This window comes from Thunnus maccoyii, chromosome 10 (genome assembly GCF_910596095.1).
Source record: "Thunnus maccoyii chromosome 10, fThuMac1.1, whole genome shotgun sequence".
NCBI classification, from domain to species: domain Eukaryota; kingdom Metazoa; phylum Chordata; class Actinopteri; order Scombriformes; family Scombridae; genus Thunnus; species Thunnus maccoyii.
In genome coordinates this window covers 6,462,397-6,484,945 of record NC_056542.1, presented here as the reverse complement: position 1 = coordinate 6,484,945, position 22,549 = coordinate 6,462,397, and the positions used below count along the sequence as shown (strand labels likewise).

The window sequence follows — 22,549 nt, the reverse complement described above, 5'->3', positions numbered from 1 at the left end:
TACCATTTAATACTTTTCCCACTGCACAGAGCCATATACTGTATATGAGGTGTGACCCCAACTGCTGACCTTTATTGCACAGGTGAGGCCCTTGTAGCCTTTCCGACAGTGGCAGTAGTCAGGAAGCACACATCGTCCTCCATTCAGGCATCGTTGTTTACAGACCGCTAGAGGGAATCAACATCACAGGATGTTTTTTTAACAACTGGTTCTTATTTTGATAGTATATTCTTACTAGCTACAACTACACAAACACTTGATATTAAATAATTCAAGAACAAACAGATCAAAACACTAGTTATGTATTTTAATAGAGTTTTAATAGAGTGATATTTTAATAGAGAGAGTCTTCTGTCAACATACTGCAAAATGGTAATATGACAGTGATGTAGAGATAAAATTGGAGGCAAGTTAGTAACTGTGTGTCCTCGCCAGAATGTACTCAAACTGAACCATCACTGTGGGATATTATAACACGATTAGTACACTCACGTATTTGACACTGGAGACCTTCCCACCCGATGGGACAGTGACAGGTGTTCGGTCCCACACACTCGCCGCCATTTTTACACTTTTGCAGACAGACGGCTACAGTGAGAACAGAGAGGGAGGCATAAACAACACTTGAGCAACAGCTTGGCAAATGGCACCAAATCTACCACATGACATCTCTGACTGGGCTGAAATCGCATCCAGTGCCAAAGATTTTGTAACGAACTGAATTCTGTCAGCCAATAATTACAGCAAGAGAAAGTTTGAAATGTTTAATTTCTTAGAAATATCAGTAGACAATGTAGACTGTGTATTCCTTGGACCTTTAATGTTTCATATTTATTTAAGCCTGCTATGATAGGCATAATGGCATAATCACTAAAGATACATGTTCTTGCATGGATGAAAAGTAATGTGATTTCCATATTAAAACACAGGAAAATGGAATTAGTATTTTTTGCATGTATTGACAAATATATACAGACAGGTGACAAGTAAGGGATAAAGTACAGCGAGTGGATCATTATTGTGAAATGACCCCCGCCAAGGTGATGCAGGACTTGATCTTCAGGTCTTGAATCACCCTGAAGGGACCTGTGAATTGGGGCATTGTCATCCTGGAAGACACCACTCCCATCAGTATAGAAATGTTTCATCATAGGATAAAGGTGATCACTTAGAAGAACTTTGTATTGATTTGCAGTGACCCTTTCCTCTAAGGGGACAACAAGTGGACCCAAACCACGCCAGCAAAATGCCCCCCAAAGCATAACGGAGCCACCAGATCCCCTCACTGTAGGGGTCAAACATTCAGACCTCCACTGTCTGTATGTGTATATAACAGAATACAAAAATGTCAGTGTGATTATATGACTGTTTCAGTTCACCACCATTAGACTTTTGAATATCTGATTTGAGCCTTTAGTAGGAGAACAGATACTTTTCTCTGTTGCAACCCAATTTTGCAATATAGACCGATGATCAGACTGAATTCCTGTTTAGTTTTCACTTCATTATCTGAATCACTGAACACATCTTGACATGTGGGAAGCAAAGTAGCGGTCTGGAAGCAGGTTAAAATTAACCAATCCTACGTCTAAGGAAAAAAAACAAGTTAATGTGCAGACTTTTTATATTACCTGTGATGCATCTGGTGTGTATGAATAAAGCATTGGAGTCACTCACGTATGTTACACCTCTTCCCTCTCCATCCTGACGCACAGGAGCAGGTGTTGGGTCCCACACACTTGCCTTTGTTCATGCACATTGGCTCACACACACCTGGAACACATTTACACATTCAATGACCATATTCCCCCACCCCCCAACATATTTATAATTGTGAGCTGCCAATGGCAACCATTATTTTAAATAAGGCTGCATTCAAACATGCAGGTGGTGATGTTAGTGACTTACTCTTTTGACACCTCTTTCCTGTGTAGCCTTCAGGGCAGGAACACACATTGTTTCTCATGCACTGACCTCCATTCTTACAAGGAGGACTGCAAACAGCTGAAACACAACAATATTCAGCTGTGACAACGCCAGGAGGTACAGTACACATGACTGATAGAAATTTAAATCAGATATAGCTAGCATTGGGAATTATTGATCATCTCAAACCTCTTGTGCATAATTATGCCAATTTCTGAAAAGTCAAACTGAAATGTTCTCAAGGACTACAAGAGTGGTTGCAGTAAAAAGCCTAAACAGTAAGCTGCTGAATTCGTTAGGAAGAAAGGCCCCTTAGCTAGTTCTGGGTTTGTGTAGCTGACCCTGACCTCTGACCTCTCTGTATAAAGGGGAAGTGAAGTAAGTCTTTCCTGCAGGGATTTGTGAATAATCACCATATTATGAGTAAAAATAAACCCTTTAGCACTACAACCTACTGTATGTTTTCTTTCAGAAGGAGCAGAGTAAGTCTGCAGAGAGTTTTGTATTACAGGTGCAGATGTTTCCGCTAAAATAATTCTTTAAATTTGGCAAATTTTGGCCCCGCTAGCGGCACGGCTCTATGAATGGCAATGTCAGTCTCTCAAGTCACTTTGGTTCAGACTGAAATACCTCAACACCTATTGGATGCATTGCCATGAAATTTGGCACAGACATTCGTGTTCCCCTCAGGATGAATTGTAATCATTTTGGTGATTGCTTAACTTTTAATCAAGTGCCACCATCAGGTAAAAAATTTAATTTGTCCAATAATTTGGTTTATGACTAACTTCCTGCAAAACTAATAACATTCTCATCAGCCTCAGTTGTACTTTGTTTTTAGTGCTAATTAGCTTACATTAGCATTTAGCTCAAAACACCTGTGTTCCTAAGTACAGCCTCACAGAGCAGCTAACTTGGTCGCTAACCTACAAGAATTCAGTTTCTGTATAAAGTTCAGTGACTCACATTTAGTAAATGTAAAGGGGGAATTTAGAAAATGTTACACTCTCACATGAATAATTATTTCACCAAAGAAGAACTGACCAAAAAACTGACCACAAAAATACCAATATGGGGTTTGCAATCTCTTTTTACGCAGTCAGAAAGGGACCTTCATCATATAGGTTGACTGATAATATCAGAGTTTAAATGAAAAGACAATATCAGCAAAACAATACAAAACCACCTCAAAGATCAGGTTTCATTTCCTTTTTTCACAATTTCTCTCTGAGGTGGAACAGCAGAGCGGTAAAATGCGTGTGTCACTGTGGTTTGTATTTATCATCGTCTTACCTATTTGACACTGAGAGCCATAGAAGCCACTGGGACAAGCACAGATGTTGGGCTTTATGCATGTTCCTCCATTCAGACACACAGGGTTACAAAGAGCTGCAGAGGGTACAAAGAGCCATATTTAGATTCAAAAGATTTAATATTTGTATTTCAAAATATGTCTTTTGAATCCACAGTCTATGTTTTGCTGTCTCCAGAGCATAATGTAAGATTTACTTTATTGTCATGGCAACACTGACAAGTTCCAGTTTGAATGCTCAAATGCATTCAGATCCAATTTTTGTGGTCAAAAGCACCCGCTGTAAAATGTTAGATCTGTTTAACATGTGAAGAAAACATTGAAATGGAGACACTTTGCAGCTGCAGCCTGAATGCACACTCGGTTACAGATGTCATGTTGTACCTGAGTTGCATGTCGGTCCGTACCAGCCAGGTTTGCATTTGCAGACATCAGGAGAAACACACTCGCCTCCGTTTTCACAGTGCCTGTTACACACCACTGAGACAGATAAAATGATTACACTTCCAAATGGATGTCTAGAGCTACATGAACTCAAAATTAATCGCAGAAAATATCTTTCCCTCCTTGATATGCTCAACTGAGTCACCTTCAGTTATCACTATGTGAGCTTTATGAGCAGCAGCCACTGATTGGTGGAAGTTTTTTTGCCCTCAGTTTCTCTGGGTTATCTACAGGCTGCCTGAACCAGGCTGTATGCAGCAAGAAGATTTGCAGATACTAGATAAAAAAACTGCATGTTTTTTAAAAAATTGTATCTATTAAGGAAGAGAACTTTAAAGATAAGGCAGTAAAGGACAGTGCTCATTTCTAATCCTAGACTCTGGAAAGCACAATGTGATATTTATATAATATGTGTAATATGATATTAATCTATTTTAAAAAAGATACCTAAATACACCTACAGGAACCTATAAAATTCAACCTTATTAGATTTAGAGGTCTTCCTGCTTACTGTTTTCCTCCAGTCTTTATGCTAAGCTAAGCTAAGCTAAGCTAAGCTAACGGGGTGTTGGGTGAAGTAGCATACAGACATGTGAATGGTATCATTTTTCTCATCTAACTCTGGGCAAGAAAGCAAATTAGTGTATTTCCCAAAATGTTGTCTGCGCTGTAAATCTGAACAAAGTCTGTTAGTAATACATCATGGGGGCAGTAGTGGCCTAAAGGTTAGAGAGGCTAGCTTGTGACCGGGAGGTCGTCGGTTCAGTCCCTGGGCCAGTGTGGGTGGGTAAAGTTAAAAAAAGCAGTGCATGCCCCTCCCTCATTACCACCACTGAGGTGCCCTTGAGCAAGACCCTTAACCCCAACCCCTCCAGCAGATCAGACTGTGGTTGTACTGGGCAACTTCCAGGTGTCTGTGTAACTGTGAAAAATGTGATCTGAGCATTCCTGCAAAAGTGAGACTTCCTTGAATAAATAACAGTTATAAAAACTCACAAACACACCACAAAAGTAATTAAATACCACAAAAGTAATTAAATAGCATCTCACTGATTTCACATCTGGGTCCAACGTATCCATAGGGGCAGGTACACAGGTTTCTGGCCAGACAGGTGCCTCCATGCTGACAAGGCGGTTCGCAGCTCGCTACACACCGACACAGGGTTGTAAAGATACTCATGAGTATTCTGTGAAGCAATGTGTGTGTGTGTGTGTGTGTGTGTGTCAGCATGTTAGACTGCTATGAATATGAGCTTGGGTTACCTTCCTCACAGGTGGGCCCACTGTAGCCTGCAGGACATTCACACACATTAGGTTTCACACATTTTCCCTGGTTCTTGCAGTCAGGTCGACACACAGCTGAGAGGGAAGAAAAGTGGCAAAAAATCAGTCAATGAGTTAAAGTAGCCTCATTTTCACAAGTGATTTAACAGTAATGAGTCATGACAGAGTACAAAGAACTCTGGGTTGCACCGTTTCTTTCAAGAGTGATATGATTTAATAAACTGGGTTTCCAGCACATAATTTAACAAATCATATTCTGTCCAACCTCCCTCGTTCTCACCTATGTGACAGTTGTATCCGGTGTAGCCTTCCTTGCAGGTGCAGGTGTTGGGCAGAGTGCACTCCATGTTCCTCCCACACTGATACCTGCACACAGCTGAAACACATCACAACAGGTTTACTGGAAGAAATCCAACCATTAGGACATGAGGACATGACACAAACAATTGTTTAATCCACTCAAATCAGTCAATCCACAAAGTATTATTAAAAGACTAATCAAAATCAAATATTTATCTTGCTATAAAGATACCAAACATTCAGTGAAGATTCTCAGTCATCCAGGGTCATGGTATATTCAAAAGGCGTCTGAAGAAGCCTTTTGGACGAGAGTTTAAAGCAAGTTCAGATGCCTTTGTCTAAGGCCATCTGCATGTATTTTTGGTTGGTAAAAACAAAAATGAGCAAATTAAGGGAATCGTTTTGGTCCCTAGAAACTTCATGATGGCTCTTTGTCAATATTATTTTCACATTTTAAAGCGAGACAGTATAACTTTTGCTGAACAGCAGCCACTGTGGCCACAAGTGAGATTTTCCATTATTAAGATAATGGAAGTCAATGATCTGATTCAGTGATGTCAGTTACACAGTTATATCAATCTAAAATAATGCTAATATTAGCTAACATTAGCCACCATAAGCTACTTGTCATAAAAGACCAAGTAAAGCTGTAGCAGCAAAACCCCTGAGTGTGTTAAATTAAGCAAGAGTGTCTTATATTGCTTCTGAATTCAGCTTTTCATTTGTATGAGGAAGAACGTTCTTTCAAAAGTGATGATAAATTGAGTAATTGAAAAAAATAATCAATACACTATTTGATAATGATGGAGATGTATGTAAATAAAGCAGAGCTCCAAACAAGGCCTTGAAAAGAACGTTATGTACAGCTATGTCAGATATGCCTGTTTAAGTTATTTCACTGCAAAAGACACAATATCCCCTTCCTACTTTGGACAAACTTGGTTATCTTAAAATGTGCATTGTTTTTCTATAGATATAGATATTATATATAGATAGATATTTTTCTTCTATTTTGTTAAAACTAAGTGTTTGAATTGCCAAAACATACTATACTGTATAATGATCTACTGTACAAATGCCCCTTATAACTTATAAATCATTAATATTTGATGTTTTGCACAATTTAAAAAGTTGGTGTTTGGAAGTGTTAGTGAATTGGGAACAATCTTGATTAAAATAGCATCACCTACAAATAATATAATAATGGAACTTTCATATAATTAATGTGCAGCTTACAAGCCATTTTACATAATGAATGAATAGTATAATAGTCTGATTTGGACCATTTAGTGCCATAATGTATTTATTTTTCTATTGGGCTTGAGTGTAAATACATCTGTTTGTACTGTTTTAAATGTCTGTAAACCAGGAGGCTGCATCTTATAAGTCTCATTACCTTTACATGTGACTCCGTCTCCAGTGTAACCGTACGGGCAGCGTCCACACCTGAAGGATCCGGTGACGGTGGGCTCACAGGGGACACCGGGGAAGCAAGGAGAGTCAGCACAGGTCACTTGGTGAGACGGTAACCCCCATTTGACCCCGGTGTTGAGGCCGGGGGTCAGCTCCACCTCACTGGGCTGACCTCGGTGGAAGGTCGGGGTGAAGACTCTGGTTGCGGTTTGATTCTGGGGGGTCTTTCTTACAGTGGAATGAACTCTCCTGATAGTAGTGTTGGTGGCGGCTTCCGGTCTTGTCCTCCTCTCAGGGAGTCGTCTGGGTGAGTTGGGAGACGATGAAGAAGAGGAGGAAGAGGAGGAGGTGGGAATCGTTTCCTTGCTGGAATCTAATTTGGTGATATGAATATGCCCGTCTGCTCCAGTGGCGACTGTCCCCTGACCTGTAAAACACTGGAAGTTAGAGGATATGACTTAAAAAATAACAGAAATACAGCTTTCAACATTACCATATCAACATATTTAGATTTCTTTTGTTCGAACAAACAAGTGATACAACTTCAACTACAATCAGATAAAAAAACATACAGTAAGACAAAGAAATAATTAAAAAATGTTTTGTTTTTTACTGCAAAGCCTTATCACAAAACATACTGTGTCACAGAAACGCTATTTAACAAAAAAGTAATAATTTTGATATATATATTTCGCAACCCTACACTAAATCTCAGGTAAAAATTTATGAAATTGTGAAGTACAAAAAAAATGTACAATGCCAGTCTAAAGTTGGGACACACCTTTCCATTCACTTGAATGAGAAAGTGTGTCCAAACTGTCCAAAAATCATATAATAGTAGGTGACATGGAACTTTTTACACATGAACAGCATTTTCCACATATAGGTAAAACATGTGAGAATAAAATAAAACAATTTACATATGATAATCAACATGTGTCAAAATAGTATTTACTTTTTCAAATAGGACGTTCTGAAAGGGTAAAGCCAACTGTGCTTCTTTCAATTTATAAATATCCCTTAATCAAAAATACAAAGCATAAAACATGGTCACTACTGTCCTTTAACCAGCATCAGTTCTGAATTGAAAGAAATGCTTCACTCTCACCTGTTGCTGTGCAAATCCATCCGTTTCCATGGAGACCGGGAGGACAAGGTCCACAGACAAAGCCTGCGGACACATGTGTGCTCTCAAAACACTGAACGCCCGGGTAACACGGCCTTCTAGCGCACGGCGACTGGCTGGACGGTTTGGGCCTCAGTGAAACCTGCGGCACTCGCTCCGGTGTGGTCACCGCTTTGATTGGAGAATCTTGGTTACCTTGGAAACAAAAGGATGAGGATGACTTTCCACTGGACGATGGAAATATCCTTAATGATGTATGAAAGCATGAATCCTAGAGAAAGAACTAGATGGATGTACAACTCCAGAAATGAACCGACAAATGAACATATCCTTGAGGTGCACTCGCTGCCTATGAAGCTGAATTAGCAGTAGATGGACATTATTAAACAAACTCTCCATTTTTAAGATAAAATTTAAGAGAGGGGTCTTACGAGTGCAGTCTTTCCCATCACCGCTGTATCCTTGAGGACAGACTCCACAGATGAAAGAGCCCAGAGTGTTGTTACAGCCCACTCCAGGGAAACAAGGCTGAGAGACGCACTCATCTATATCTTCTCTACATGTATGGCCTGTCAACACATGAAACACCAGACAATGTGATGTGGAAACACTTACAAAACAAGTATGAACCAATATTTGAATATTACAAATTAAACAAAACAGCTGAGATGCCTTTACTGCTCACACACGTAAAGAGGATCGCTAGAACTGCTGTTCATAACAAATAAAAATTTTCAGATTGATTGCATTTTTGACTTTCGAAACTAACAAAATCAAGTTAATTTAGTGTATTTATCATTATTTTTCTCATTTATGATAACAGGGATCTGGGGATGCATTGACAACACGTAGCCTCTGCTTATCAACACAGTCCAACGGGAAAAGTGCCACAAACAGTAAGAATCAAGACAGATTAAAAACAAATTCCCCAGTAATTCAAACCATTTACTGTTTTTGGAAGTAAAACCAGTTCTGAAGTTTTGGTTATAATAAATCAATCCAGTATTGAAGGTCAAAGTTGAACCCGACGATAATGTCAGATTTAATGATTGTTTTCAACAGTCTAGACAGCATTTGCTCCCATTTTACCAGAAAAATCAGTAAACTTATTAACTCTGGACTTTGTAAAGCAGTCTCTAGCATGACCGTCTGCATTTCTCAGCATTGAACTTGATGAGTAAAGCTGATAGAAATGATGGTCACAACTTCAAACATAATTCCTCTGAAGCCTTCTTCTTCTTCGTTGGATTTTTAGAGGCGGTTTGCATCCAAAATGTTGCATCACCGCCTTCTACTGGATTGAAAATAAGTAAATTCTCCTATCTAATCTAAGTTATTGTATATAAAATAAAATAAAATGAAAATAATCATCCCATTCTCTAATATAACTTCTCGATTTAGACTCTGAGAAGACCTAAAAGCCTCTCTTGCACTTCCTCTCTGGTAATTTCCCTGATGTCAAGAAACTTTCTCGCAGCATCAACTATCTCTATTCTCTCGGATTTCCTTTCTGCCTCAGCGGCACAGTTTATCGCCATGGCCAGAAAATGCTAAGAACTTAATCTTGTCCTTACAAAAACAATATCCATCATGCCTACCTGATTTGTTCTCCTTTACTTCTTGAATCTTTCCATTCCTAGCTGCTTCCTCATGGCTTAGCCTTCTCTTGGACCTGATCCTCATGAATTCCATCTCTCTTTCTTTCTCTTTGGACGGTCTGCTTGCCATGCCTCATGACACATTGATTACACTTGGGTTCTTTTCCACAGTTTCTGCTGCTGCACTTCTCATCTCCACATTTACCCACATATCCCCAAAATCATGTCTACACACGAGCGAGCCGTGTCCAAATTTCCAACAACGTCTGCACTGAATGGGTTTGGGAACAAAAGGCCGTACTGGGTAACTGATATGATCTGAGAATACTTTTGTCAGGTAGGATTTCTGATTCAAAATGCAACATAAAATCTTGTTTCACACCTTTCGACCATCAACAACACCATTTATTGGAACTCTTCTATGAAGTGGGAAACCTGACACTTGGTTACCATCTAACTCAGATATTTCCAGCACCTTCTACAGGTGTTTCTGTGACACACATGCAACAATGATCACTAAGTTGACATCGCCAAGTTTGTCCTTAATCCAACTCACTACTTCATGTTTGTCTCCATCTGTATGCATTCATGTAACAACAATGCATGTCACAAACTTTGCTTCTTCCCCGGAGTTTTTTGTGCTTTCTCATCTCGCAGGAAACCCTGGGTTGCAGGCCGAGCCTTCGTGGTCTTTCGCAGTCCTGTTGGCATCCTTCCCTGGCTATTGCTACTTATTGTTATTGTTATGATTGTTGTTATTCTGTCCCCCATCCCCTCCTCCCCCTTTCCCTCTTTCTTTCTCTGTCTCAACCCAACCGGTCAAAGCAGATGGCCGCCCACCAAGAGCCAGGTTGAGGTTTCTACCCATTAAAGGGGAGTTTTTCCTTACCGCTGTCGCCAAGTGCTGCTCATGGGGGAATCATTGGGTCTCTGTAAATTAAAGAGTACGGTCTTGACCTGCTCTATGTGAAAAGAGCCCTGAGATGACTTTTGTTGTGATTTGGCGCTATATAAATAAAAATTGATTGATTGATTGATTGATTGAGAACTCTAAATCTGTCCTTGCTCCCAGTCAAACCAAGTGGATTTCTCTTAGGTTCTTACTATCATCACTGTAACGTGAAATTTCTTCTATTTTCTTCCCTAATTTCTTTCTGCTGCTTCTTTCAAACTCATCAACCTCCATTTTCCACTTGGCAGCCTGGCAGGTAATGCTCTTTAATGCTCTTTACATAAATAAAAACATTAAACCTTTTATTATGTGTACTGTGGTTGTCTGAAGTGAACAGATCTGCAGGGTTGATCGGTACCTGTCATTCCAGGTGGGCAGATACAGGAGAAGGAGTTGGGCCCATCGATACAGCGGCCCAGTCTGCAGGGGTTGGGTTTACAGTCATCGATGTCCACCTCACACCTTTCTCCTTTAAATCCATCCAGACACACGCAAATGTATTCCCCGCTGCCAGCAGGGAGGTTGGTGTTGGTTACACAAGAAGCGCCATTCAGACAATCACAGGAGTGCACAGACACCTGGGGAAAAACAGAAAAGGTACAGATTTATTCTGATTCATTATTTGGACACAAGTTTGTGACCTGAAAACAAGATTTTATTAGATGTAGTGTATTTTATGTCTCTGGAAATGTTCATACTGCTAGAAAGACACTTAATCTTACCTCAAGTTTATCATTTACTGTTGCTAAAATAAAGAGGGTTTTAAGAGGGTTTAAAGAGGTAGTTTTTCTGCTCACTACTCCTATATACTACTAGTATACAGTACGTACTGTTTACCAGTTTTCATGGTATATTGTTTTTGCACTTAGTATACAAGAAATCAATCCTCGCTAACATTTTGTACTAGCAGGAAATTATACAAGATGTAAGTAAGCAAGTAAAGTTTATTTCTTTAACGCCTTTCAAAACCAGAGTTACAAGGTGCTTCACATAATACAAAACCACAAAATATAGGTGCAATTTCAGCTCACATGTTTCAACATAGAGAAATAAAAGGTTACTAAGTAAGTTAAGTAAAGACTAAAAGAACAACATGCACAGAAAATACAATAAAAACAGGGATTTCAAGGAGTGGTCAAACATAGAGAAATAAGACAAAATATAAAAAGAATAATACAAAAACATTTGAGTGGACATTACAAAATTGTTATACAAATGCCAGTCTGTACAGGTGGGTTTTTAAAAAGCTTTTTAAAAACTGAGTCACTGACTCAGCTGATCTGGTACTGAGGAGTTTGTTCCACAGCGTTGGAGCTAAAACAGCAAAGGCATGTGTGCACAATTATGCACGCGAATCAAAGTGTGACTTTGAAACGCACACTGCCAACGACATAAAAAGAAAGGAAAATGTTTTTCTAAAGATAAAATCCTTAATTTTTGTTTTCTGAAATTTTCCTGGAGCTGTCTCACCACCATCTGCAATTTGTTTGAATGTTTTGCAAATGTGAGCAGCGCTTCCATTTTCTTTTGTGCATTGCAAAATCAAGAACATTCAGTATTTATGCATCCTGACGTCTTAGTTTTGTCACTTTTTCAGTGTAAATGCATTACATATTCAAAACCTGCATAGCATTAATGTGTTTTATGGAATTGTGACACAGCAAACCTCCTTTAGCAGATAACAATATATCATTAGCTCCCTCTGGTGGCAGGAATAAGTAAAGGCTTTGAGAGCCAAAGGCCTGGCATGCTTATGACCAGAAAGTTTCCACTATAATGATAATTTTTTGGTTATAGTGAACTGATTAGCTATTGTCATTTTTTCCACTTCTCAAATGAACTTGCACTTCATACTTAATGAGAATGAAAACTTCAAAATGGTTGTATAAAGACTGTTCTGGTCACACTAAAGAAAAAGCCTTACCTGTACAGAGGCTCTGGTCTCAGCGTTACAGTCGTCCGTTACAATAAACTGGAACGTGTGTGTGTCAGTGGTTTCAGCTGTGGTCTTCCAGATCAGCAGACCAGCCGGAGACAGAGATGCACCTTCAGGACCCGATACCAGAGTGAAGAGCACCGCCGAGCCCTCGGGGTCCCGGGCTTGTAGCTGGTAGATGAAAATCTCTCCCTGAAAGGATCGGAGATGAAACGGCAACGACTGCAGCACCGGAGGCTCATTCTCTGATGGGAAACACAAAGGAGGGGGGATAAGTACAGCAAGAGACTCGATAAATCTATAAGTGGGTCGATATGTGGTGAGTGAAAGACTGGATGAAAGGGTGGGAATCAGAGAGTATGAGCAAAAGTTTAAAACTGCACAGGGCACCCAGGTTACAATTAAAATACATAATACATATAAAATGTTGATTTTGTTGAAATTAGGTCATTGAAAATAAATCAGACTCTTGTCAGACAGTGTAATACAGATATACAGACAGCATAAACCTGTGTTGTCATAGTTAATTAGGCCAATTTGTGATAGAAGCTGAAAAAAGGTCATTTTTTTACATAAGAGTTTTGCCCGGGATACATTCTGATGGAGCCCAAACTTCATATTAGTCAGGTGGACATTATCACCTGATTTCAGCTTATCACAGAAATGTCTCTACTGGTGTAAACAGACCAATAAGTAACTTCTGAAGAGCTGGAAATGCACATGAAAAGAGTACATGTCATAGAGATGAATTTGGTGACGGGCTATTTTAATCAAACATCAAAAAATAAAAATAAATATTCATAATGCAGCCTCACCTACACCACACAGTACTGAACTTGCTGTTTATTATAGTTGAGTCGTTTATAGTTTTTATTTATAATATTTTTGGGGGATTTTCGCCTTTATTCCAGCAGAGAGGTTACAAGAAATGAGGGAGAAAGAGACGACATCACAACATCAGACACCAGCTGGTATCAAACCAGGGATGTTGCGATCACAGTATGTGATGCCACCAGTTAGTGAAACTAATTTAATTTCCTGTCAAATTTAGTGTTTATATGTTTACTGTTACATTTGCTGTGATTGTTTTCTTTTTGACAAGTTTCAACTCACATATCTTGGTCAAAACTGCTTACTGACCAAACTGCAGGTGATCAAAAGGTTTATATATTGTTATCAGATTCTTCAACAGTCAAATAATCAGTGTCTGCCTCAAAACTCCAGTAGTGGTTTAATATAAAAATGATTAATTGATAGAATTCATGCATGATGAAATCAGCCTAATCAATTATCATTACACCATGTCTTGTCATCATTATACTTTAGATCAGTGAATTAACTCAAGTTAATGCTACATATTTCATCATTTGTTCACCATCTGACCTACTTTGAGTTAAAGAAGTAAAGTTAGTCAGAAAGTGTAACAATGAAGTAAACTGTCCTCGTATGACTGAAGCAACATCAGTGGCTCCAATCTGCACAGAGCTGCTGACAAACGATCAAAACAACCCTGAGCGACTACCAGCCACAAAACTCACTGATGGTCGTCCAACGTCGGCTCTACTGAGGAAGTGACACATGAAAAACTTTGTGTGTGGGATACATCAGAATGTGAGAATGCGATCTGTGAGGCAGACCAGATTAGAAACATTGACGTTTTTGTGCACGTACTCTCTGCTATGGACCATGTGTGTTTGGAGGAGTCAGGGCGGCATGTGAGGCAAGGGATGCTGGGATTGGACTCCCCCTCACTGTAACAAAGGCCGTCAATGTTGCAGGTTTTCTCCTGGGAAGGAAAGACAATAAATAGCAAAAAAAAAAATATGTTCAGTGTTTATTTCTCTTTGAAACAAACTGCCCTTCATAACACAAAACATTTGGTGGCCATTTATGCAAGACCTACCTCAGTGAGCCACACAGGTTCATGAAAAGCATAAACAGAACATGGCAACAGGAGAACAAGGACAGTTTTGTTGAAACACACTAACAAAGTCAAACTGTGGATGCCTCACACATTCAACATCACTGAAAGACTGTTACTATTAACAGCTGCTGAATGTTCAGTCCTTACTCTTGCAGAAAAAACACAAAACCTTTTGTCATAAAAACACAGGTGATATAATTTGCTTCTTTGAGGGGGTATGTTATACCCAAAAAAGGAAGTGTGTTGGACTTTAACTCAGTGAAACATGTCAAGAGCTATGTTTGGTTTGGGGCCCCCTGGTCTCCTTTGTTTTATGGAGGTTAAACTCCATGTACGTGTAACATGCATGACGTGAACGCATGATCAGGTCATGTAGCACCTCATGGCCTTATGCCAATTGGTTGAATGTATGTAACCATACAATGTTATCCAATCAGATGTTGTTTCTTTGTCTTTGGGAAAACTTTATAAGGTGTATTTCATTTTCATTTCTTTGAGACTGCCTGACCTTTGTGTTGAGGTTTGTCTCAATAATAGTTTTTAATCTTCAACCCAGCGGTGTTTTGTGTTTTCAGACAATTTCCACAACACTTTAACACGTTAATGCATTAGCTTTTACTGCAGAAATGATCTGTTTGCATGATGATAAAGGGGCCTCATAGGCACTGCCTACACACTGTTTTAATATTATTTCTTCAGGAAAGGCTGACAAGGCACACATGCTTGATTTCGGCTCATTTCTTGTTGACACTCACATTCACATAAGGCTGAAGCTCTGAACATGACTGTCACCACAATGCATGCTGTGAGCTGTGAGCTGTGAGCAGCAGCAGCAGCTATTGGCAAATTCTCAGGTCACCAGGGAAACAGATAAATGAACAATTTCAAAAATGCAGTTATAAGTGCAGATTTCAAATCGCACCTTCCACATCATCGGTGGATGACTTTTTTAACTTGTATTTCTGCCTACTCAGACCACCTGTTATAACAAACACCATCACAAAGATGGCATGCCAAAAAAAACATTCAGTTAGAGAGTTTTGCCTCACTTTGATATATATTTTATCACATTTAAGTGCAGATTTAAATGTACATCTGTTCTGAGTTAAATTAACAGCTATCTCTTACCAGCATCACATCTGCTGTATTGACAGTCTCATTTTCAGTACATTAAATACCTGTAGTAGTCATCATACAACAGCAGGTTGCATATGCAGTCACAAATTTTTGTGTAATTTATACATATCTGGAACAGATCTGTCCGAGGGCGCCACCTCGGCTCGAATCGGCACTGGTTCTGAGCATTGCTAAAGGATTTAAATTCTACATTTCCATGTTGTAAACACCAAATTTCTGCAGCACAAATGGCATTAGAGCTGTAGAGCTGATGCAGAGCTGTATGAACCTGAGGTGTTGGTGAAGTGATGGGGCGGAGAGCGTGGGTGAAAATGTATCTGAGGAGATATTTCAACTTTTTGATCCACATTTACTAAATTTAAACCACCATCAAGACGTCCTTACCCTCAGGGTGCAGAGGACTTCGGTGTTGAGGCTGCAGATCTGGCAAGCTCCATCATACAGAGTCAGTATCTTGGCGTTACTGTAGCTGTAGCCATCATTGGACACCTGCCATCAGCAGAACCGTGATTACAGTGGATCACTGGGAACATAAATAAACTGAACAAGGTGAACTGCAGTTGCTCACATGGGATCATTTTCAACAACTCAGATATTTTAATACACTACACTGTACAACCTGAGAGCATCTATTTTCACTTTGAGGTTGAAACAATACAAACTGCCGGTGCAGCGGTGCTAGAAAGACTCAATTCAGTGATAAATGTTCTCAAGTTTACCAAATCCGACTGTTGTGAAAAAGTATTCCCACACTCTTTCATTGACAGTCAGGTAAACGATCCAATTTCCACAGTTTCACACCGCTGAGTCCATTTTTCTCCTAAACCAAGTCAAAACAGGACAAAATGTTCAGCTGCACTCTGTGGAGCCTTTACACAAGCAGCAGCCAGCAAATTAAAACTAGCAGATCTATTGCATCTGTCCACTTTTCATTACTTCGGTGCAGATTTACTGTTCACGCTGATACAGAGACTATCCTGAGATAATTAAAATGTCTTTCAAAATAAGAATAGAGGTTTCTTGAGGATTCCGGGATCATTAGAGAGGAGAAATTACTCATTTATAGCAGATTCACCAGTGTACAGTGCAGAAATGACTGGAGACATGACTAACTTTGATCTGCCAGCGGGCCAGCGGTCTGTTTGTCACTGTTTCCAGGTCCACGTCTCCAGGAGCCTGGCTGCTCTCCAGAGGCAGCTGGCACTCCAGAGCCGTCACATCCAGAAAGGTGGCCAGAACAAACTGGGGCTCATCCAGAACCCACTCCCCATCCACAAACTGGACAAAAGATAGGGAGGGAGAGGAAAGGGGGGCGGGGGGGTAGCCATGAGTGGGAGAAGGTGCAAAAGAGAGAGAAATTAGAGATGGGAACAGGGAGGGAAAAGGATAACGTAGCAAGATAGAAGGAGACAAACGACACAGTGCAATGAGAGTGTTAGCCTGTTAGCTGTAATTCTGAGTAATACAGCAGCAATGGTAATTATAACAAGCATATAACGTTGTATTAATTAACCTTAAAGCTGTACTTAATATATTCCTACATTAAAAATGGCTCAAATTACTATATATAATGTGAGAGGAGTCACTTGTAATTATGAACAAACAGACTCTGTGATTCTACTCAGCTTTAAGGAGCGTTTTTGTGAGTTTCAGATCATTGTTTTGGTTTCACGGCCTGCAACCCGACTGTTTGGGTTATTCTCATGGCTTTTATCAACCTCGTCTCCAGCTGCAGCAGGCAGAAAAAGCTCTAATAAATTCTGTATGCCACCTGCTCAGCACCAGTTAAAGGAGAGTAGTTATACACACATCACGTAGGTGCAACGCTATTAGAAAGCAGTATGAATGAATGAAGATAACACCTGCACACTTACTCTAAGCCACAAAATTTAATCAACATTTCAATTCTATTCAGATCTTCGTCAGGTCAGAATGTTGAATGTGACACCGTTAGCAAGTACCTGGTGAACATAGTGAAGCATTTAATGGCTAAAGAGTTGAGTATTTGGAGACCAAAAACACAGCTGAAAGGAGAATAAATATTGGACTTAAATTTGTCAGTTTGTCAAAAACATGACTTGAAATGCTAATGTTGCTCTTTGTCTGCTGGATGTGCAAATAAGCTACTGTTCGCTAACACTTGGGTCATATCAACTTAAAGGACAGGTTCAAAATTTTTCAGCTTGTCTTAAAACAACTATCAGGTGCAAAATGAAGTAGGTTTTTCTCTTTCTCTTCATACTGACCTTTAGAAGATCCCTTCATAATGCACTTATAGTGTAAGTGATGGGAGCCAAAATCCACAATCCTCCTTCAGTGCAAAAATGTATTTAAAAGTTTATCTGAAACTAATATGAAGCTTCAAATGAGTCAAATCAAGTAGATATCTTTCAAGGTTACAGTCTTTTTAGTGCCAAGGTTCCTCTTTTTGTTACTATATTTCCACTGCAGCTCAATAAGGAAACACTGTCTGAAGAAACACAAAGAGGGAATTTTAAGCTAAAATGTGGCAGATATCCACTTGTTATGACTAACTCAGACTGCTGAAGCCTCATATAATCTTCAGATAAACCTTTCAATAAATTTTTACACAAAATGACTGTGTGGACATACTGTGGATTTTGGCTCCCACAACGTATATTGAAAGCATATTTGAAGGGGATCTTTGAATAGCCAGTATGAACAGGAGGAAAACCTCTTTCAGTGTTCATTTGGGTACCTGACTGTTGTTTTAAGACACACCTGAAAAACTGTGAACCTGTCTTTTCATAAAGTGATAATATGTTACTGTTGTGAGTCACACAAGGACTTGGAAGTTTCTCGTGTTTTGGTTGGACTCAAAGAAACTAGATCGATAGACTCAACTGAGTTAAGCTATTAGAACTTCTTGAGCTCTCCCACAGAGAATACTTGGATATGTAGTTCAGATGAAATCATCCACTGGACCAGAATGTTTGTCAATAAACGGGAAATCTGACTCTCTGGAAAAATCTAGGCGGAGCAAGTCGGAAAAAAGAAACAGAAGAAGAAGCAGAAAAACAAAGTACCTTTTCTTTAACAAACTCACACTTGAGCTCGTAGGAGTCCTTAAAGCCTTGACCGTAGACTTGGATGGTGGAGCAATCTCCCTGTCGGACGTCACACAGACCCTCCTTCTCCAACTCAGTAATCTCTGGGATCTGGTCTTCACACCATGAACGACAAAGAGTGCAGACAAGCAGGCACTGTTACTGCTAATATCGGCTGATTGATCGGCTTTACCTCTATAGGATGAGTTGCGTCTGTGTGTCAGTGTATGTTTAGTATGTTACCAGACAGCACACTGCAGTCAGAAGACCCAAATCCCGGGAAGCAGACACAACCCCACTCCGAGCACTGGCCGTTCCCGTTGCACAGATTAGGACACTTGAGGATGGCCAGAACATCCATGTATTCTTCTTCTCTCTTCCTCTCCTCCACCAGCCTCCTCTCACACTCGTTCTCCAGCAGCGGTAACGTTGCATTCAGCCATGACTGGTCATCCTTCAGCTGTAGGTCGGTAACACACATGGCGGCTGCACGACTAACTATCGTTTCTTCTAGAAGACGCCTGCAACCTAAAGCTATGCTGGAGTTTGCCACAGCCTGATGGCACTGAGCTCTGGCCTGCTGCTCCGTCAGGCCAGAAGGTGTCGGCCATATTGGGGAAGAGTCTAAATGAACTGCTAGTTCATGGTCCTCTGGGAAGAAATAAGTGAAGCCTTCCAAGTCAGACTGGCTGAGGCTTTGGTGTGGGGAGTTAGATATGTAACGGTGGGACTGCCTCCTGCCCCTACGCTGCTGCTGCTGCTGGGCTGCTCCATCCCTGGAGGCTCTCGAGGACGAGCTGAAGCCTCTTTCATGTGGCTGAGCATCCTGGGTGTGTTGGCTAAAGAGGCCCGGAGGCAGAGACTGTCTTCGATTCCCCTCACCTCTGAGTAGTTCTACCGAGCCGATGTACTCCGCCGTGACGTCCAGAGTGGGGATGACACTGGGGAGTTGCACGTTGCCATAGTGAGAGCAGGCGGAGTCAGACGAGGTGACTGCTTGAGAGCGACTTTGTGGAGATGTGAGGCGGGGTTCTGCCTGACAGTTACAGAACTTGCGGGGGTTCAGTGTACTCAGAGAGGAAGGCACAGCATCAAACAGACTGGTGCCTGGAGGGAGCCTGACAGAGGAAAAAAAAAAGAAGAAGATATCAGTGAAGAAGCACAGCTGGAGCCAACAGCGGGGTGACAGGAGGGTCTGTACGAGGCTGGATCAACCTGTTAGGTGGCTCCGGGGAAAAAACGAGTTGTTGGACCCCTACTGCTTCCTATTTTAGTTGATATTGTGATGAGTGGTGCAAATGTCTAAACAATGTCTAATCAAATTACGTATATCCAACTGACACCCAGTGAACCTGAGGCTTTTGTGGCCCCTGGGGTTTGAGGCCTTGGCTCTTTGGAGTTAATGTATACTAGAACAAAGCTTTGGTGAAGATGCTAAACGACTACTTAAAATGTCTAAAATTTGTACACATACAAAATGGCAAAAGGCATGTTTAGTGCAACAACAAATATATAACTAAATGGCCAATTAGAGTTTATTAGGCAGCTAAAAATGGTGATAAGCATGGATGAGACTGACGTAGGTGTACAAGCTGTAAGTGGACTTTTGTCTTTGATCACTGTTGAAAATGTTAACTGCTCCTCACAGCCGAGCTTTCATGTCGACTGACAGACACGACAAAATATACTGACCTCCATTCAGAAATAAAAGCGTGCAGATGCTCCAGTGTGGCGCCCCCTGCTGCGTGGAAGTCATTCTCTGACTGTCCGTCATAGGTCCCACACAGGCCTTCAGTGTGGCTCCGGTCTGAACTGGGGGCTCTCAACGTCAGACTCATTCCCCAGTTGGACACATCGGCACGAACAAAAGCTCCTGATGAGAAGGTCATCTGCAAAACAACATCAGAATTATAACATGGAGTGAAGAGAAAATATTACAGCATCTTCAACAACAAGCCGCTGCGTAAGTTTTGACACCAAGGCAGTCATATTGCCATAGTTTTTTTTCTTTTTACACATCTACTAGCATTATTAATAATGTTTTCCAAACAATTTAAAGGAACAGTTGCTTTTTTGAGCATAAGATGAGAAGTCTGAGTGGTATCGATCTTCTAATCTTACTGTCAGCAAGGAAGCAGATAAGTGAATTTCCCAAAACTATTAATTTAAAATCTTGCTGGTACTGTTCTATAAGTTGATAGGTTGGGCTGTGAATAGATACCAGAAACTGCGTCAGTTTCATAATAAATTTAGGTATTATTATATTTGTGTTAAGACAGATTTTTGCTGACTCATCCTCACTCACAGTGACTTTGCGTCCCTGATAGGACTCGGTGATGCGGATGCCACTCTTGCTCAAGTCTCTGTTCTTCACAGACAGGTGTGGCTTGGTTTCACCCATTTCCCCGCTGCACATGTCAAAAGCGATTACATCGCCTCCGTCCCTCGCTACAAAGCCGCACACACACGAGGCGGCGTGCACCAAACTGCCGCACTCCCACTGACGGACGTGGACTTCAAATGGCCAGAGGCTGCTCTTATAGAGAACAAAGGTTCCTATTTGGTAGTTTTCATAGTGCCTGTAGGTAAACAAAAAGGAACATTAAGTGATTTTTTTTAACCTGCCTGTTCCTGTGAACTCTCTATCCCAGCATGCATCAGGTGAATGAATTACTCTAGATGTTTGCTACTGCATTACAGGCATCATTCTCCATCACACATCAACATTTCTACATATAATGAAAACGGCAATAACACATAGTACAGTGTATAATATATATAATGTATGTTTTCTGTATATTTGACTGAAGTACCTGCCGTCAAATGTGATCATGTGAGGATCAGTGAAGGAGTAGCAGTAGGCTGAGGGGACATCCTTCACCTTTATCTGAAAATGAGAGATCAGTTCGGTCCTTTTTAAATTAAAATACTCAGGATAAAGGAGTACAGTACGGGAATAAAGAGTTAACTCTTCACTGCATGTTTAAAAACCAACAAAAAATGCTGCAGCAGAAAAATCATTATAAAACTTATAAATCAGATGGTTAAATGGGAATACTACAATGTGCAATGAGCTACATAGTGTATATAGAGAGATGAAGAACTATTTGATATCTAAAAATCCACATCTCATGAATTCATACACCATGAGAAAAATATCAGTTTTTCCAAACACCCCAGGATAATCTGATCTGTTTACCTCAGCAGGTTCTGGTGAGTATCCGTTCCAGAGGAAATTCTGTGTCACGATGGGTTTGATAGAGATCTGAGTTGTCCTGTTGCCATCTTTGACAAAGTCAGTGACAGGGCTGAAGTGGACCGCAGCCCGGCCACAGATCCCGTCCCTGCAGGGACCCCGGGACAGATGCACCACACAAGAGGACAGAGACAGATCTGCACCCAACAAAACCTCATCTGCAACACAACAAGGATTTAGACTCAGTGTTATTTACGTGATGATAGAAGAGAAAAGAACAGAAAAGAAAACAGAAAAGTGTTATTTATTGTTTATGAGCTAATTCAGTCAGCTCCTCTGCATGATCTTACCCTTTGTCTGCTGTTATAGACATTTGAAGTGAAGTAAAATGACACCCTCTTTGTAATTACCTATGCAAATTTTAAGTTACAACTGCCCCCATTAATTGCACAATTATCCCTTATATGCATGTTAAGGATAAAGGAGATCACATGCAAGGTGCATCATCCAGTATGTCTGAAACAAAAGGCAAAAGCTAATAACTATCTAAAACAAATTATTTAAAATGTAATATCTGACCATTTGTAAGAAGAAAAGAGTGAAGGAATGCATTAAAAACAGTGTTTGTCTGCTTTAACGTAAGCATGCCTGGCTAACTAGTTACTTAAATTAGTAACGTCACACAGCTAACAACCAGTTATCATGTTTCGTCGTTATCTTGCCGTACATCCTCACCTTGACTGCTTGTGCTGAGCTGCAGGGACACAGTGCACTGCTCTGTAGAGGAAGAGGACTCTTCCAGACATGGGATGGGAACTGTGCTCTCAACCACCAACTCATACAGCTTCCCATCCTCAGAGACACTGCTCACCTCCGGTCTTAGCTGCAGATAACGGTTATAAAGGGAGAGATTACATGACCTTCTGAAGGAGA

General features: G+C 40.4%; 1 protein-coding gene across 2 annotated transcripts in view; it reads right to left on the bottom strand.

Moving 5' to 3' along the window:
- Positions 1-22,549, bottom strand: part of vwdel (von Willebrand factor D and EGF domains-like) — a 35,536-nt gene that overhangs the window by 941 nt on the left and 12,046 nt on the right. For both annotated transcript variants that reach the window (XM_042423203.1, XM_042423204.1), the window contains exons 7-30: positions 22,352-22,499; positions 21,620-21,834; positions 21,234-21,307; positions 20,726-20,999; positions 20,113-20,309; positions 18,664-19,538; positions 18,400-18,536; positions 16,466-16,630; positions 15,737-15,841; positions 13,963-14,077; positions 12,280-12,536; positions 10,714-10,933; positions 8,237-8,374; positions 7,788-8,000; positions 6,663-7,106; positions 5,247-5,342; positions 4,946-5,041; positions 4,733-4,828; positions 3,623-3,718; positions 3,220-3,315; positions 1,909-2,004; positions 1,678-1,773; positions 493-588; positions 70-167 (exon numbers count right to left, since the gene is read on the bottom strand). In XM_042423203.1, coding sequence (XP_042279137.1) covers positions 70-167; positions 493-588; positions 1,678-1,773; positions 1,909-2,004; positions 3,220-3,315; positions 3,623-3,718; positions 4,733-4,828; positions 4,946-5,041; positions 5,247-5,342; positions 6,663-7,106; positions 7,788-8,000; positions 8,237-8,374; positions 10,714-10,933; positions 12,280-12,536; positions 13,963-14,077; positions 15,737-15,841; positions 16,466-16,630; positions 18,400-18,536; positions 18,664-19,538; positions 20,113-20,309; positions 20,726-20,999; positions 21,234-21,307; positions 21,620-21,834; positions 22,352-22,499 — 4,443 coding nt within the window. The remainder of the gene's footprint in view (positions 1-69; positions 168-492; positions 589-1,677; positions 1,774-1,908; positions 2,005-3,219; positions 3,316-3,622; positions 3,719-4,732; positions 4,829-4,945; positions 5,042-5,246; positions 5,343-6,662; positions 7,107-7,787; positions 8,001-8,236; positions 8,375-10,713; positions 10,934-12,279; positions 12,537-13,962; positions 14,078-15,736; positions 15,842-16,465; positions 16,631-18,399; positions 18,537-18,663; positions 19,539-20,112; positions 20,310-20,725; positions 21,000-21,233; positions 21,308-21,619; positions 21,835-22,351; positions 22,500-22,549) is intronic.